The sequence below is a fragment of the Pavona decussata genome, unplaced genomic scaffold (genome assembly GCF_977016875.1).
Source record: "Pavona decussata unplaced genomic scaffold, jaPavDecu1.1 SCAFFOLD_102, whole genome shotgun sequence".
NCBI classification, from domain to species: Eukaryota; Metazoa; Cnidaria; class Anthozoa; order Scleractinia; family Agariciidae; genus Pavona; species Pavona decussata.
In genome coordinates, this window is record NW_028145517.1 from 453,341 (window position 1) to 471,020 (window position 17,680).

The following is a 17,680-nucleotide window of genomic DNA, read 5'->3' on the forward strand; positions in this document are numbered from 1 at the left end:
ATCCACTTCAAAAAAAACCATGCTGTAAAAGATCAAGCTTTTCATCCTCTTCAATATCACTCTCTTTACTAGATCCGACTTTCAAGTGTCATGAGCTGTTTTAGGAGAAAGGGGGAAGTAACCCATTTTCGTTAAGGAGTCAAGGCTTTCTGCAGCTAGCTCATACACACCATTTCTACTTGTTTTACGCAAGTTGACTGGGCCCAGAAGAGAACTTCCTGATATCCAATCAGACACCAGAACATCAGCAGGCACTGACACTGTGTTGCCATTAAGCTGATAAAATGAACACCTACAACGGCAACCCTTTCCTTTCTTTGACGATGCACTGAAAATGTCGCTTCCACCATTTTCTTGCAGAGATATTATCCTACCAAGTTTGAAGTACTTTTTCTTTCCTTTAATTGCCTTGATAGCCACATCAGAAAATTTCACAATGTCATGGTCAGGGTCAAGTGGGGATTTGCCTGGCAAGTAAACAGATGCTATGTGTCTTTGTGAGCGATTACGAGAAATAAACTCTCTTGGAAGCAGCATTTTGATTGCTGTACTCACATGCATGGTGCTGACATGGCCTTTCTCTATCCTACTGATACGCCATGCTTCTTTTTCAACACACTCATTCTCATCCTTCTCACACAAAACAATGTTGTCATTCTTGCCATCACTATTTTCATCTGCACTACTACCACTGACAACTGACTTCAGAACTACCATGATCCTCATCATCAACAGAACATTCCAATTCAATGTTGCCCAACTGCTGAATGGTTTGTAAAGATTCTGAGAGAGAGAAATCCAATTTGTTATAACTCTTAGGCAAGCCATGGTCTCCTATGACTTTCATTCCTGTGGGCATATTGAATTTAAATGGCATTCCCCATGAATCTGCCTTCTTCAGGCAATCCACAGCAGCTGGAGGAAGGAATTTCTCCAGCTGTGATAAGCCAAGCAAAATACCTTTCTGGAAGAAAGATTCACTTGGCGTCAAAAGAACCCTAATATTCAATGCAGGCTTGATTTTTTCCTAGCGAGCCAGAGTTTAATGGGCAATATCAACACTGCAGACATTGTCCCTGGATATAAAACCGATCATTCAATGGTAACTATGGAAATCACAACCAATTTTAACCCCAGGGGCCCAGGTCTCTGGAAATTAAACACATCTTTCCTGTCCGAAGACAATTATGTTAGCAAAATTAAAGATATTATTCAACAAACAAAAGATGAATATGCGAATGATCCTTTTGTTGGTCCCTCTCTCCTATGGGAGATGATAAAATTAAAAGTGAGAGAAACATCACTAATTTATGCACGACAAAGGAAAAAAGAAAGGACCCATCAAGAAGAGGAAATTGAAAAGAATATAGCTTCGCTAGAAAGGGAACTGGAGGGTGAAAACATTAGTGAATTACAACGAGGAAAGGTCTTAGATATGCTGAAAATCAAAAAAGAGCAACAAGAAAACATTTTAGAATATCGAACAAAAGGCGCCATTTTAAGATCACAGTGCCGATGGTACAATGAGGGTGAGAAAAATAACAAATATTTTCTCAATCTTGAGAAACGACACTATAAACAAGGAACAATAAACCAGCTCAAAACAGATAATGGCGACGTAATTACAACGGACAATAAAATCTTACATGAATGCTTCTCCTTTTATAAAAATTTGTACTCGACGCAGTTAACTGGCGTGCAGGATCCACACATAGCCAACCGCTTTTTTCCAAAAGAGAATAATGTACACCTATCGCAGGAAGAACAATTTTCGTGCGAGGGACTGCTAACAGAGAAAGAATGCTTTTCGTCCTTGAAGCAAATGGTGAACGGCAAAACTCCCGGAACAGACGGGCTACCGGTGGAGTTCTACAAAACTTTTTGGCATGATATTTCGGATGCTCTGATCGCTGCCCTTAACTTCGCATACGAGAACGGTCACCTGGCAATTACTCAGAGACGAGGGATTATAAAACTTATCCCAAAGAAAGAAGCAGACCTAAAAACCCTTAAAAATTGGCGACCTTTATCTTTACTAAATTGCGACTATAAAATAGCTGCGAAGTCAATTGCAAACAGAATCCAGTCAATTCTTCCGAAACTTGTCAATAACGATCAAACAGGATTTATTAAAGAAAGGTTCATTGGTGAAAACATACGACTGATTGACAGTGTCATAAATTACACCGCAAACAAAAACATTCCTGGTCTGATTTTGCTTTTAGATTTTGAAAAAGCATTTGACACACTAGAATGGCCTTTCATTGAAAAAACCTTACAACACTATGGCTTTGGTCCTTCAATCCAGAAATGGATTAAAACTCTCTATAATGATATTGAAAGCTGCGTAATAAACAACGGGTGGACGAGCGACTGCTTTAAAATAGAAAGAGGCGTAAGGCAAGGCTGCCCCCTCTCCCCATATTTATTTGTTCTTTCGGTAGAAGTTTTAGCTAGCGCAATCCGAAGAGACCCGAATATAAAAGGCGTGTCAGTCGACCAAAAAGAAATCAAATTAAGCCAATATGCAGATGATGCCACTCTAATTCTCGATGGCACAAAGAGTGCACTAGAAAGTTCACTCGATGTTATTGGAAAATTTAGTAAAATATCTGGTCTTAAACTCAATAGCAAAAAGACTGAAGCGTTATGGATAGGTTCAAAGGCGAGAAGTCCAGAGGTTTTATGTCCAGAGAAAGGTTTTAAATGGCAGCAAATAAAAATCAAAGCACTTGGAGTTTGGCTTTCAATAGACCCTGAAGAAACTGCGAATTTGAATTTCCAAGAAAAAACGGAAAAAGTTCTGAATTTACTAAGAAACTGGCAATACCGAAGACTAAGCCTACTCGGGAAAATCACGATATTAAAAAGTCTAATCGCTTCACAGCTGGTTCATATCCTTTCTCCCCTCCAAACAAATGACCAAGCTATTAGAAAAATAAACAATGCTTTCTATCTTTTCCTCTGGGATGGGAAACCAGATAAGATTAAAAGAAATATTATGATCAATGAGTACAATAACGGCGGCCTGAAAATGATTGATCTTTTCTCGTTTAATAAATCCTTGAAAACTATTTGGATCAAAAAATATCTCGATAAAACAAATTTAGGAAAATGGAAACTTTTCTTCGATTTGGAACTCAGTAGATATGGTGGAGAGGCGGTGTTCCTAGGCAACCTGGACAAGACAGATACTAAGCACTCTTTCCAAACTTCCATTACATTCATCAATGAGATATTGCAGATCTGGGCTGAGGTTAATCATACCGACAATATACTCTCCTTGCAACATTACAATGAGCAACCTCTCTGGAATAATTCTCTTATTAGAATTGGTCGCAAACCTGCTTTTATTCGACAATGGCTCAAGGAAGGAATTTTGTCGATAGAGCACCTTAAGAAAAACCCAACCACATTCCTTTCCTATAAAGAGTTCCAAACCAAATATTCACTTAAACCCTGCTTTCTCGCTTTTAACGGAATCATCTCAACACTGAAATCCCTGAGGGAACGATTCAAAAACAATATAATCAATATTGAAAAAGAAGATGTCAAGCCTTTCAACAAATCATTCTTGGTGACGAAAAAACCCAGCAACTTAGTTTATAGAAACCTTGTAGCACTTAAGAGTGAGAAGCCGCTAAGTTCTCAAGCGAAATGGCAGAACGATTGTAAACTAGAAGATGAAATTGATTGGAAAAAAACTTTTCAACTGGCAAGAACGTGCACAAAAAGCACCAAGATAATTATTTTCCAATTTAAACTTCTCCATCGACGTCTTGCAACAAACTCCTTTCTATTTAAAATTTCAGCAAGAGATAACGATCGTTGCACTTTCTGTGGAGGAGAAACCGAAACTTTGCTTCATATTTTCTGGAATTGCACGTTAACTTCTCTTTTTTGGAAAAGTATATTCAACTGGCTACGTGCTTGCTCACTAATTCAGAACGAAAACCTTGACATGATCACTGCCTTAGGCCTTAGCCCTGACACCTCAGATGCTAAGCTCCAAATTAATTTTTGTTGTTTGATGAGCAGATATCACATTTGGCTTTGCAAAATGAAAAACGAAATTCCCAACTTTCCACAATTTCTACGTTTTCTAAAGAAAACCTATGAAATTGAGAAAAACGGTTTCAACGACCCTCCTGAAAAATGGAAACCTCTCCTTGATCACCTTTAACTTAAGATATATGACAATTCTAAATACGGTTAAGGTGCGTGCCTTTTGCTACTTATTTTGCAAATCTAATCTAATAAAACGTCGGAGACCTTCTCAAGCTAGATCAAATAAGAGTACACTTAATAATTGTCCTTTTCGCACTTGTTTATTTATGTCTTATTTCATGCTCATTTTCAAGTTTTTTATATATTCTTTTTTTTTTTGCTATGACCAGTAATACATTGTTCTTTGTTTTGCTTTAATGAAATTTTCGCCTCTTTTCTTTTTTTTCCCTTACATCTGTTAAAAAAGTGAAAGTAAAAGAGTATTGTAGTGTAAGCGATTTGTAACTAATGTTAAAAGTAATGTACTTTGTTTGTAAGTAGTGTTTTGTTTGGAATAATAATAAAATATAAAAAAAAAAAATACCTTTCTGGTGGGCCAATTTCTGCTCATTCTGATACTCAGAGAAAGAAGAAGGGTAACTGTACTCCTCCTTTGACCCATTATTGGGTGTTTGTAAGGCATAGGCAAGCTTCTTGCGTGCAGTTGTTGGTTTAACTTTGACACCTGAGAGAGCCAACTTTTTCTCAGCTTCTTGATTAAACTGTGCTGAAGGAGCCTTATCAAGCATTTCCCCAAAGGTAGGTTGACTATTGAGGGACTGCACCTGGACAGTTTTACCTTGCAACTCACCGATAATACGTTCGGTTGACTTTGTTCCAGAGCAGTAGGGAGAAGACCACCTTGGCCCCAGTTCCTTGAAATGCAAATAGAGAGCTAAATTATGTAAGGTGCCTGCAGCAAATAAAATTTCTGCTGTTTTTTCGCAACCATAGGTAAGGAAATTGCCTCTGTTTGCTGGAGTTGTTTTTGCAGAAGCCTTTGCACGCAGTCTTCCATTTTGGATTTGAACCCAACGCTTCCAATGTCTGAAGATGGTTATTCCAGCTGACAAGGACGTTTGCACTTGTGATGGGGTGCCAAAATTTAAATTTCTGAAAGGTTCTGTCAAAAAGTTTACAGCTCTGATATACAGGCTTGTGCCTTGAGATGCAGAAACATACTTGTCAAGGAGGTCTGCTGTTCTGATAGTAAAAAGGCGGTCACTTGCATCAGGATTTTGATCAAAGAAGGAAGCCAGCAAAAGATCATGTACAGTAAAACCACAAAAAACACCTTCCTCTTTGCATTTCTCTCTGAGTGCTTTCAGATGGTCAATGGTTGCCATGCAAAGTGTGGACTCTTTGAAGAACGTCAAATCCAGGGTTGGATATTTCAAGCATTTTGCAAACAGCCCTCGCTCATGTTCATAATCAAGATAAGCAATAAAGGGCAACTTGAAATAGTAAGGGGCAGCAAAAATCTCATCGTCAACTCCAAGCCTCAAAAAATAAATACCAGCTTCAACTTGACTTTCAGAAGGAGTCATAGACATCACTGAAGCTGCAAGAGAAAAGCCCGCCGAGTCTGTGGAAAAACCCAACAGGTTCAGAGGCTTTTTCCTCATACAGCCATTGGGTTTAAAATGAGCTAATCTTCGGAGATGTTCAAGGTATTTCAAGAGATGTGTGGACTTATAGCCACTATTTGGCGTTGGCCACATACAGTGAATAATATTAGGTCTTGACACAGATGTTAGGGATGAAAAGTTGTGTATAGAAACACTTTTAGCCAACAAAGAATTGCTGACTAAATCAGATCAAAGTTTTCAACGCACAAAAGTCATCTAAGTCCCCATTTCCACTTTTCCTTGGAATTCGCAAGCACTGATGACCCCAGTTCTCTACTGAAGGATCAAAACATCTTCCAACAAGTTCAACACCACCATCAATGCTTTTCCGGGGCCCCAAAAAACGCAAAGCTCGTGCTTCGTCACTACATTCGATCACTGGCATATTTGAGTAAACATCACATGCTTGTTCCAAAGCAGCCTCATTCAAGCCTGGATACAATTTGTTACTTCCGCTATTCAAACTAGCAGTTGTCTTACCACAAAGGCCAAAAATGTCAGCCATAATACTGTAATTTCTTTCACCAAGCCTGTTTTTGTGCAATGAACTAATGTCTTTTACAATATCTAGGTACCTGTGATTGTTTTTGCTTTTTAACTTTCCAACTAAATTCTTTATCACAGTTATTTGAACTGGATACTCACGAGCAATGTTTTCTTTAAACAACCCTACCAAATCAAGGATGAACTTTGCATCATCCTGATTGTCAACAGATTCCACCAACACCTCTTCCCAGTCTTTATGGGTGCGAACAACACGTAGAAGACCATTGCTTAGTTTTTCAGCCCTTTTTCTGCGATGTTTTTCCATCTGCAAACTTCCCTCTGTTCGTTTACACGGGCATAGCTTGTTCGAAAACCCACTTTGCTAATCCTGTGGTCACTCTGTCCATACACCGCGTTCTTCCTCTTCCTGTATCCAGCCATAGGTGTACCACTAACTACTTGCCGTATTACCTTTAACCTTAGTTACTGTTTATTTGTAAATCGAAGAACCAACTCATGATCAGCTTATTTACTTAAGGAGGTTACGTTATTAAAAGGTAAATGAAATCAAGAACCTTTGTTCTTTACGAGTTTCTCCAGGAAATCAAGCCGAGATTTCACAGTTCAACATTGTCTGAGCATAACCCCAGAGGAGGGTGGATGTACCTAGACAATCCTTTGCGGCCTCGCAATTTGCAAAATGGCGGCCGTCGTTCGGACACGTGGCAAATTTCGGTAATTTTCAGCCGCTGTTTCTCCGCAATCGAGAGGTTAAACTAAGGTAAGCAGGCTATTTTTGTCAACTTTATCATTTCGTCTTTTATCTGGGCAGCTTTGTTGGCGAATACTTGGTTTTAGAAGTAAATATTTTGATGTTTCAGTCAAGATGTTTTGTTCCATCCGTGACCTCGGGTAAAATGCTGTACATAAATTTATGCTTATTTTTCTTTCTCCTTGAGTAACTCTCCCGATCATTAGACTTAATACTTTAGAAATAGAAAGTCTCTTGCACAAAGAGATGTACGGCGTCTCGGCCCTAGTATATTAGGGACCTTAAGCAGCGACGACGACGAGTCGACGGCAACGAGAACGTTAGAAAACAATAGTTTTAATTAGAAAAACGCTCGCTCCGCACGTGCGTTATAAACTTTGGTACATTTCTTGGTCGTCCTCTGCAAAACAACGACGTGACATGACCACATTCAAGGTTTTATGGAGAACGTGAACGGATGATGATTAATTTTCCTTTCCCTTTCTAAACTTTAGAGCCGCCCCTACGACGTTAGTTCCTGGACAGTTCGACCACATTACACAAACTAAATGAGTAGAAATCAGCCCGAACGTCGTTTTTAAGTCTCATTTTCGTTGGCGCCGTCGTTGTCTCTGCTTAAGGTCCCTAACGCCATACATTAATTCCTAGTTACGAACTCGGTAAATTCATACGCTTTCAGAAAGTGACAAACCCTTTTTCTAAAGATAACTGAAAATCGCTTGAACTGTTAGTCGTCAAATCGTTGGAGGAGAAATCGCTAAATTAACTCGTCGCTTTAAATGGAAAGTTTGCGTAAGGTTACAGCCCGCTATGTAAGATACTTTATATTGACCAAGTCATGTTCGCAACTAAATCTTATACACAATTGAAATCAAAGGAAAATTTTTATAGAGTTAGAAATACGCGTATTATTATTGAAAAAAAAAACACGGTTTGTAGAGATAAGAGGATTCTCTTCAAATGTTCAATTCTATAACCAGCGGATCGAATTTCGTACCCATAAAATTCGTTAAGCTTCGGTTTTCAACTCTTTTCTCGTGTTAGATGTTCTTGGTGAAAATCACTCTCTCACGCTTGATGTAATATCTCCAAAAATTAAAGGAGTTTGAGAAATTTTACATAAACAGCGTTTATCTAAGTTGTTTTTGAAAGAAAAGTTTTTACTAGTAGTTTTATAAAAGACAGTTATTAGAACTATAAAAAATGTTTTTAAAATTAGTAACAAAATGATAAAGAGCGACTGTTTTGTACGGATTAGTTGTTTTAAGTGTATTTGTAAGAATTGATAGTTTTATTTTTGTCAAACAGATATTGCTCTAAAGTTGAAGCCTTTCTCATGACAGTAATATGTGAATAAAGTACCAAAGAGAATAAAATTATGTTGTAGGTCATCGCCCATTCAGATGTTTTCACTCTTTTAAGCGATGCACGAAAGCTTTTGTGAAAAATGTCGAGATGTAGTTAAGCTGACGCACACTCGCCCCTCCAGAAGAGTGTTGAAAGTCCGTGCCTAAATGGTGCCTTGTAAAGAAATCAAGCGACTTCCAGTAACCACTCACATTGTACATTGCCAAGGATATTACCAGTTGTTGGAGCGGAAATTTCTGGGTATAAGAGTAGAATAAACCCTTTTGTAGGGAATTTGGCCAACTATGCCCTGCCTCTCTTGTAGAGAGCCAGTTGCTAGCCAGCTGAAATACAATCGATCACTAGGTTGTTTTGTATCAAACTTTGCATGCTGTTACTGTGAACGAGTGTCTTTGTGTGGCGGCATTCATCTCCTTCCTCTACGGAGAGTAGGGCGCCGGATTTGAAATCCGGAGGTCCGGGGGTTCAAGTCCCGCTCTGACCGCTAGCTGGAGTTGTTTCACGGTAGACCCGAGTTCAACTCCTCGGCCACGCTTGTCAAAGCCAGCTGGTCTGCCTCCTGCCAGATGGGAGTTTTAACCATGTTATGTTCAATTTAAATTATTGGTTTGTGAAGTTTAATGCTCGGCCCCACTAGCACTTGTGCTATAAACACTTCCGAGGGTAAATAAAGGTTATTTTTTTTATTCATGTACAGTTCAAAATTTTTGTTGCTAAATGGGAAAAAAATTATTTTCGTCGTCACTCGGAGCACGTAAAAAATTGTGTATTAGTTTTTGGTAATTTTGACCTTAATTTTGACCTTGACTCTTAAAATTTGATTTTTTTTTTCTCACAAAATTGCACACAAGACGCCTTTGTCGTCGCCTTTTAGATGTTCTAAGGAATAAGGGTATTCTAGTAACAATAAATCGCAACATTTGGAAACATGGTCTTGGAAAAAGAGTTGTTACCCTCCGTCGGAGCTGGCTGAGAAAGCAAGGATAGGTATTGTATCTCTTCCTTGTTAAGAATAAGGAATAATATGTTCCACATAGCGATGATTTGAAAGAATAAGGTCTGTTTTTTGAAAAAGATTGAGCAGGGACGAAACTATATTCCTGACAAAAGTCCTGATAAATGTTGCCTATTAAATTCATACTTCAGGTGGGCAAACCAAGACAAGTGACAACGGTCCGGACTGAAACACTATCAGGGGTCAGGGTGATTTTAACTAATTATTAGCATCTTTTTAACTGCGTGTCGCGAAGACATTTGTCGAGAGTTGCTAAGTTAATCACTTAAGCCTAACCATAACATTTGAGTTTCCCTAACGTGTGATAACCTTCCTCAACCGAGTTACTCAAGTCTCCCAGTCTGATTTGTGAAACAGGCAGAGCTGATTTGTCTGTCAGAGAACCACTGTCCTCGCTCCAACCCTGCACTCTCTGCTACTTCCCGTAGTGCATGTGTTTGTTAGTCCGCATGCGCATATTTTATGATGACCAGTAGCTCCACCCCAGTGGTCCATTCGTCTCCCGTCACGTGATACCCACCAAGCATAGCCTCTCTCAATAAACGGCGATTCCGGATTGCACTCATACTTGATAAACTGTTCACAGTTCTGTGACACCCGAGTTAGCGCCGCTAGTTGAGTGGTACTGACGCCGGTGTAAGTCACATCTTTGCGGTAACAGCCTGAACTAAGACATCCAGAAATGCTACCAACATGGGTTCTACTCTCACTGTCGTGACTGATGACCGTCACGCCAACTCCGCCCTTGTCACGCATATCACAATACACACTGAATGGAGTCACCCCTCCTTTGCCATCAGGGTCAATAATGTAATTGCCAGAAGGACTTGCACTGTAGCCTGTCTTTATGCTGCTGCAGGACACGGCCTTGCGCACTTCAACAACAGATGTCGTCTCAATGGAACGCTGAAGATTTCTTGCCACACATGTATAAGACCCAGCATCTCTCGGAGAAACGTTCTTTACAAGCAAAGTTCCATTTGGATAACTTGGAACAGGGAAATGTTGTCCCGATTTTTTCCAAGTGATCTCTTTATTACCGAGAACTGCGCAATTTAGCTTGAAGATGCTGTTCTCAAAAGCAATGATCTTCAGGGGAGGGGTTAGGGTAAATTTGAGCCTGTCCATTACCAAAACTTGTGCTACGGCAGAGTTCTGTCCAAGGAGATTCTTTGCTGTGCATTCGTATGCTCCACCATCTGTTTTTGTTACATTAAAAATAGCCAGCTTCCCATCGACTACAGTGGTTCTCTCTTTAGACACGTGACTAAACGCTTTACGCCACTTGATCGTTGGAGTGGGCTGGCCAGTAGCTTCGCAGAGCAGGCTCATGTTTTGTCCTTCTTCAACGATGATTGAGGAGGGCGGCTTTCGTGTGATCAGGGGGCTGACTAAAGTTAACAAACAGTTAATGTCATGTAAGTAAAACAAAACAGAATCGAGAAATTTATCGTTTTTATGGTGATTTTTGCAGCGCTTTTAAGCGGCAATTTTAAGCGAAATGTCAAATTGCTGTAATCGTATGGCGATTTTATTTTCAACACCAAAGCTACATGTTGTTAAATCTTTGAAAAGACCGTGCTGCTATGTCCAAAAATCTCTAAAACGACAAAAGTATGGTTTTTTTTATAATTGTTGCAGTCCAATCTTAATTAACTTGCAAAATCTCTTGTACATGTTATCCCAAGAACAAAGAAATAAGAAAATATATATATATTTTTTTATGAGGAAAGAACAACAGCCTTACCATGAAAAAAAAAGTGTGGCCTTCGGATTATAAATAGAAATGTTGACTTCGATTAAACGGGAATTGAAAACAGGAGAAGCCCTGTCGGCGCAAAGAGGAAACCAAAAACAGACTCACTCTTTATATGGGGTCAACACCGCGCTTCACAAACCGGGGCAAGATTTATGAGTGAAACGAAAAAGGCTAATCGACCCCCCGTTTTTATCTCAAAAAATAAAGTAGTCTTCGCCCCCCCCCCCCCCCCCCCAAAAAAAAAAGACAACAACAGTAAAAGTTACGATATAACAACACGTTCCTTACCTTGGACAGTTAATGTGGCTGATGATGTCACCACACCAAGGATATTCATTGCCTTGCACGTGTACATCCCACCGTCTTGTGACGTCACCTCTGGTATCTTCAGAGCCTCACGTGACATCACTATTCGTTTGTCTGCAAAAATACTTGAGTTCTGTTTCAGCCACGTGACCTCAGGTTCTGGATTTCCTGTAACTTCGCAGTGAAATGAGGCTGCACCTGTTTCGTTCACCACAATCGACAACGGAGATGACACAATAGAAGGGGCTGAAATGGTTTCACCAGGATCGCCCTTGGGTCCTTGAGGGCCCTGATCCCCTCTAGGTCCCGGAGGTCCCTCATCTCCTTCATCGCCCTTATCTCCTTTTGGTCCCTGTAGTCCCCGAGGCCCTTGCGAACCATGTCTGCCGGGAGGCCCTCTGTGACCAGGCTTGCCTCGCCGTCCCCTGATGCTTTTTGGGCAGTGCGCTTTGCAGGCCAGCCTACTCAGCGCTTCTTCTATTTCTTTCTTGATGATGTCCTCACGAATGGTGGTTTTGCTGTCATTTGATTTCTTGTTTGTATCTTCTAAGTTGCGTTTACGGCGAACACGTGTTTCTGCAAGAGACATTGCCGTTTACCGCTCTTCAAATAAAATGTAATACTTCTGAAGATAATTACCGTGTTACGCGTTCTTCGTTTTAGATTACATTTTCTCGCCGAGCACGACATGGGTTTACATGGGACCAGCAGAGATTAGGCTGACAATTTTTGGGTACGAAACGTAGCAAGGTGGTTGAGAGGCTAGGGGCGGACTGTAGCAAACGCCACAAAGGTATTTTGGGGCAGTTAATGGCTATTCGCAAAAAGCAACTCTTGGCAAGGGCTATGGGAATCCAAAAAGAAAAAATGGGGGGTATTTCAGAGATAATTAAGCAACAATAATTCTAAAAAGCGTTAATTATTTAATTATATACAGCATTGCATGGCACAGCTTTCCCAAATCGAAGCTTACTTATCTTTGAAAAATGTATGGTTACCCCCAGTTTTTTTTTGTTTGGTACCAGTAGTCCATGCTAAGATCTCCTTTTCTCCCATAGTCACAAAACGTACTGATACCTTTGAAGCGAAAAGCACCGTCTACGACATCGTCCTTGGGCAGTGTCACCACTTTGTGATGTCACTTTGAATGGCGAATAAAAATTTTTGTATCTACAGAATTGTTAAAGTAATGTTTCAGTTTTGTTAACAATAACCCTACTAATGCATAGAAACTAGTGTTAATTATCTTTGGCTGCGGATGGCCAAGATTGAAATAGATTGCAACTCGAAAAAAATGGCTAATTTTTTCAAGTTCTTTAAGTATATTTTGGAGAAATCCCTCAAAATCTGATTATATTTTGCTCTTCTCAGGAAGAAGTCACTTAATATCTTTTATCGCTACTCTAAGGGGTATTTGACGTTAGCGAAAAGGTACCACTTCTCTTACTCTCTACGTCCGCGGAGGCCCCTTCATAAAAAAGAAAGGAAACGCGAAGAAAAATTAAAGGGGGCGCGGGAGACGACGGGAAGAGCCCCCCTTTCCTCACCGCGCGGTCGTTTGGTCTCTATCATGTCGCTGTCGTGTTAAGTTTTTTACGCAGTCCGATCAGCCTTGCAGAAATTTAAGTCATTTATATTTTTGGCTGATAAGATCTTTTACAGATCCTGCGTATACCTGCAGCATTTTCGTTGTGCGGTTCCTTGCTTATTGTTTGCTTTTATCGTTATTTCACTTTCTCCCCAGTTCTTCATTTGTCTCCACTCGAGCGAAAGAGGCCTTCGCGGAAGAGAGGGGTTCGCTTACGATTACGCTTATCGGTTAGGTCCTGTTGTTTATCACTGTCGATCAATTTCTACAGTGATAATTGATCGAAGGGTCCTGGGGTAGACGTAAAGTTTCAACGGCACCACAAATGAATATTGTAAGTGGTGAGAGCTCGAAACGTTCCACTTCCGACACCGTCCTTTGTTTGTCTGCTTATTTTTGTTTGTTTGTTTGTTTGTTTGTTTGTTTTGTTTTTTGACGCACTTTAGGACTAGCATTCTGGAAAGCGCTTAAGCTTAATTCCATCGGTGTAACACTGACATCGTTTCTTAGAGCTGTTATCCAAAAAATTGAAAAAATCAAGCGAGCATGAATGTTTCATGAGTAAATCGGGAGTAACTGAGCCCGTAACATGCATTTTCAATTCAGTTTTGCGTCACGTAGTAGTATCTTCTGTTTTTTATAAATTTGAAACCGTGCCTATATCAGTATCGTTCAAAATGTTGAAGTAATCCATAGCTACATCATGATGTAACAGATTGCTTTGACGATTTCACCCGGCGCGTACATGGCGGCGAGACCTAGAGGCTTTGGTTCCGCTAAGTTTTGCGTGTGGACGTGAATACTACAGCATGCAAAGTGCGCCTCTTTGAAATTAAGATTCTCAGCAATATATGTTTCCACAGTATTATTCTTAACAAATAAAATACTGTTATTGATTATGCTGTAAAACGGATTGGATCGGTAACCAGTACGTTCATTAAAACTGCTATTAACAGCGCGTTTCTGTGATACCGCCTGCACTCACGGTTGTCAGATGCAGTGCAAGGTGGTTTTTCACTTTAAATTCTACTTTCAGTTTCTACAGGAGACTAGTGCGTCCATGTCAAAGCTATTGGGCATTACTAGATTTGAACTAATCTTTCTCAAAGTCCGTTTTTGTGGGATTCCATCGTTCGTCGGTCACTCTTTCGGCGTAGAAGAAGACGGCTTGAGACAAGCTTAGATTTGAACTTGTCAATGAGGTGCGACAGGGTGCGACAAGTGATCATCTTGCTTTCTTAAATTGTTTTAGACCTTTAAAAGAAATAATTGTGATAACTAACCCCATTTAAACTGTTAGGATTCTTCTAGAGCACGAGTGTCCTTTATTTTTCTTATGGAGGGTTAAACGAGCGAAACACGCGTCTCGTTGCATCTCCTCGCAGGAGACAATTTTCGCGCGCGCTTACGTGTTCCGTTCGCTTTACGAAATCTCCAAGAGACTATTCGTATTCTAAATTTCAGAAATTCATCAGTGATGGATGCCTTAGTTGCATGGAATTTCAAAAAACGAATTTTCCTCGAATGTTGAGCTGTCTAGCTGCCTTTAACAGGCTCTAAATGACAATTATATCTCTCCGAAAACGAAACTAAGAAAATCATTTCCTTATACAACGAAAATTGACTCGACATTTCCACATCAGGGAAACACGAATTATTTTTGTGTTTCTGTTGGATGTCCCCGACAAGGATATAAGCGCAAACCTGGCCCTGTTGCAAGATATTAGCCTAACTACAACATGACAATACAACAGAATATGTACAGCCACTCACCAGCTTTACGCGAGTCACTGTGCGATATCTTCGACGGAGAATCCATCGTTTCGCCACGTAGTGCGGCCCGTAACTCTGTATTTTCCTCTCTTTGTTGATTCAAGACTCGAAGCATTTGTCGATGAGCGTGAAGCTCGATCTCAACGTGAATCAACCCCGCGAAACAAACGGCAAAGGAAAGAAATACTGTTGAATACATCATGGTGTTTGAGACCGCGCTTTTCTTTGATCTCTCCATTGTAAGAAACCAACTGGTCTGAAAGAAAGTCAGCTTTGTTTGTTCGTTAGAAAGTACGTACGTGCCGAATTGATCCAGTTTCTAGCCTCCTTGACCTTTAGCTTATCATTTCATTGGCTGTCTTGCAAACGAAGTTATCACTAATCAGCATGATTGATTATTCTGTAACCTTTAAACTGTTACATGAAACTAGCTTTCAAAAGCATTTGAAACCTCGGCTATGTTAATTTAAAACGTCAGTGTGAGCGTTGAGTGCTTTCAAACAACTGCAGCTTGATGCTTTTTGAAATCAGTCTGAACATTGCGTCGTACCCCAACTCCCGATGTTTCTGACAACTTGATGGCGATGCCTCTAAAGATCTCTGAATTTTCAGTTATACTCCCCACCCCTCCCCCCTCGACCTACGTCGACTCCCGATTTTTCTGACAAAGGTGATGGCCATGCCTCTAAAGATCTCTGAATATTCAGTTATACTCCCCCTCTTTCTCCCCCCCCCCCCCCCCCTCCCTCTCCGTTACGGCAAATCTGTGTTGAGGGGCCTAAGCTTAGTAAAGTTCTGCCTGCAAGTTTACCCAGTACTCATTTCGATTTTGAAATTACGAAAAGTTTATAGACACTTTAGCTTTATATTAGAGTAACGATTAGTTATTGGTTATGTACAGTATTGTATCTTCAACGAGAATTCGGCGTTGTTGTCTGTCTACCATGGTGTTGTTTCTTTAGGCAATACCGTGAAACTTTGCATTGTCAGTCTCCTTCCAGCTAGCCTGCATAACAGGCGCTTATTGAGCCGAGCGGAAAGAGAGAGACATTAAGCGCTTAATGTCTCTCTCTTCCAGCTCGGCTCAATTAGCGCTTGTTATATGCAGGCTACCTCCCAGCTGTATTAAAAAGTACCTGCGTACAATAGCTTCCAGTCTGACAAATCGTCCTCCTGAGTGGGTACTTGTAATGGTGTTCAAATGGATACTGGCGCCTCTCTGTTTTACCAGCGAATTACTAGTGAAACCAAACATGGTATCAAGCCGTAGGTGTACCACTGACTACTTGCCGTATTACCTTTGAACCTTAGTTACTGTTTATTTGTAAATCGAAGAAGCAGCTCATGATCAGCTTATTTACCTCAGGAGGTTACATTATTAAAAGGTTATTGAAATCAAGAACCTTTGTTCTTTACGTTTCTCCAGGAAATCAAGCCGATATTTCACAGTTCAAAACCCCAGAGGAGAGAAGAATGTACCTGCACAATCCTTTGCGGTCTCACAATTTGCAAAATGGCGGCCCGTCGTTCGGACACGTGGCAAATGTCGGTAATTTCCAGCTGCTGTTTCTCTGCAATCGAGAGAGTAAACTAAGGTAAGCGGGTATTTTTTGTGAACTTTATCATTTCGTCTTTTATCTGGGAAGTTTTGTTGGTGAATGCTTGGTTTTAGAAGTAAATATTTTGATGTTTCAGCCAAGATGTTTGGATCCATCCGTGAACTCGGCTAAAATGCTGTCTCTTAAATTTATGGGTATTTCTCTTTCTTCGGCCTTTAGTAACTCTCCCGTTAGACTTAATACTTTAGAACTAGAGAGTCTCTTGCACAAATCTATAACCTAATGACCCTTGGTGACCCATAATTTTGATCCATAATTTTGAAAAAGTGGCTATAAGCGTTGTCACATGCAGTCAAACATGGTGATAAGGTGTGACATGCACATGGAAAGAAATTTAGGCTTTTTCTCTTCACGTCAAGCGAATAGAAGTACGGTTCTTGATTTTATAGATTTTACATTTGGTTTCTTTTCCAGGGTGTTACTAATTAACATACTGTGTCATGAATGGTCGGGAAAGCTAGAGTGCCAAACGCACTCACCTTCATCCCTTTTCAGGCCGGAGGACCCTGTAATGTCATAACTAGGGACTTCTTTCCATTTGTATCATAAAACCGGTTCTGGTTATAGATCAAATGGGATGGTATTTTCCACTGGAAATCAGTTGGGAAACAATGAATGTTGTGCCGCTTGCACTAATGATACAAATGATGGATCAGAGAATTAACTCTTCAGTGCAAGTTGTAGTGCTAAGTGTCAAAGATTTTTTACCTTTGCCTTGTGAGACCTCACATTTCCTTACTAGGGTTAACGCTCAGTAGGAAATTCATGGGTTCACTTAGCACTTATTGCCTACAAGTGACACTGCAGGGTTAATTCTCTGATTCATCAATTGAGAAGCAAACCTCGTTTTTCATGAAGGAGCATGGCACTAATTAAGTGTGATCGTTCCCTGGCACTTCGTTAAATTGAGGTCCCACTGTATTTTGTAATAATAATCATAAATTATTCTATACATGAACCCTTTCAAATATCACTAACCCTACTCCCTCCCCTTCCACCCAATTCTCCAGCTGGCTCCCCCCACTGTTATCTGAGATTTTTGACTTTTGACTTGAGGCTCATTTTAAGGGCCTCCGGTAACTGGGCTGGTCCGGTAGGCGGGACGAATTTTGTCTCCTGTTCATATGGAAAAAATTTAATCTCAGTTACCGAGATAAAAAAATATCCAAAAGGCCCCCCAAATACCCGTGGAACCGCGTTCCGACTTGTCAGCGACCTTACAAGCTATTTGCAGTTGAAAATGTTTCGTCACGGACAGTCCTGGTATCCGGGGTGGAGTGTTCGGTTACCGAGATCTCGGTCGCAAAAACCGAGATCTC

At 40.3% G+C, this 17,680-nt stretch overlaps 1 protein-coding gene and 1 pseudogene across 2 annotated transcripts; both read right to left on the reverse strand.

The window, feature by feature from the left end:
- Positions 1–669: 669 nt before the first annotated feature.
- Positions 670–5,768, reverse strand: LOC146471463 (uncharacterized). The gene is made up of 2 exons (XM_085119950.1): positions 4,592–5,768; positions 670–960 (listed from the first exon to the last, which is right to left on the reverse strand). The coding sequence occupies exons 1-2, from the start codon at positions 5,766–5,768 to the stop codon at positions 686–688; spliced, it is 1,452 nt and encodes a 483-aa protein (XP_084976076.1). The 3' UTR covers positions 670–685.
- A 3,815-nt stretch (positions 5,769–9,583) lies between these two features.
- On the reverse strand, positions 9,584–15,269 carry LOC146471464 (uncharacterized; annotated as a pseudogene). The gene is made up of 3 exons (XR_014866657.1): positions 14,743–15,269; positions 11,364–11,957; positions 9,584–10,707 (listed from the first exon to the last, which is right to left on the reverse strand). The product of XR_014866657.1 is annotated as an uncharacterized LOC146471464 (transcript).
- Between the last annotated feature and the right edge of the window lie 2,411 nt (positions 15,270–17,680).

What these genes read in the sequence shown, in the direction of transcription:
- LOC146471463 (XM_085119950.1), bottom strand. Translation starts at nt 5,768, where the DNA reads ATGTGGCCAACGCCAAATAGTGGCTATAAGTCCACACATCTCTTGAAA. An exon ending in GAAATTGGCCCACCAGAAAG is followed by an intron (nt 961 to 4,591) that starts GTATTTTTTTTT and finishes TCTTCCAGAAAG; the next exon opens with GTATTTTGCTTGGCTTATCA.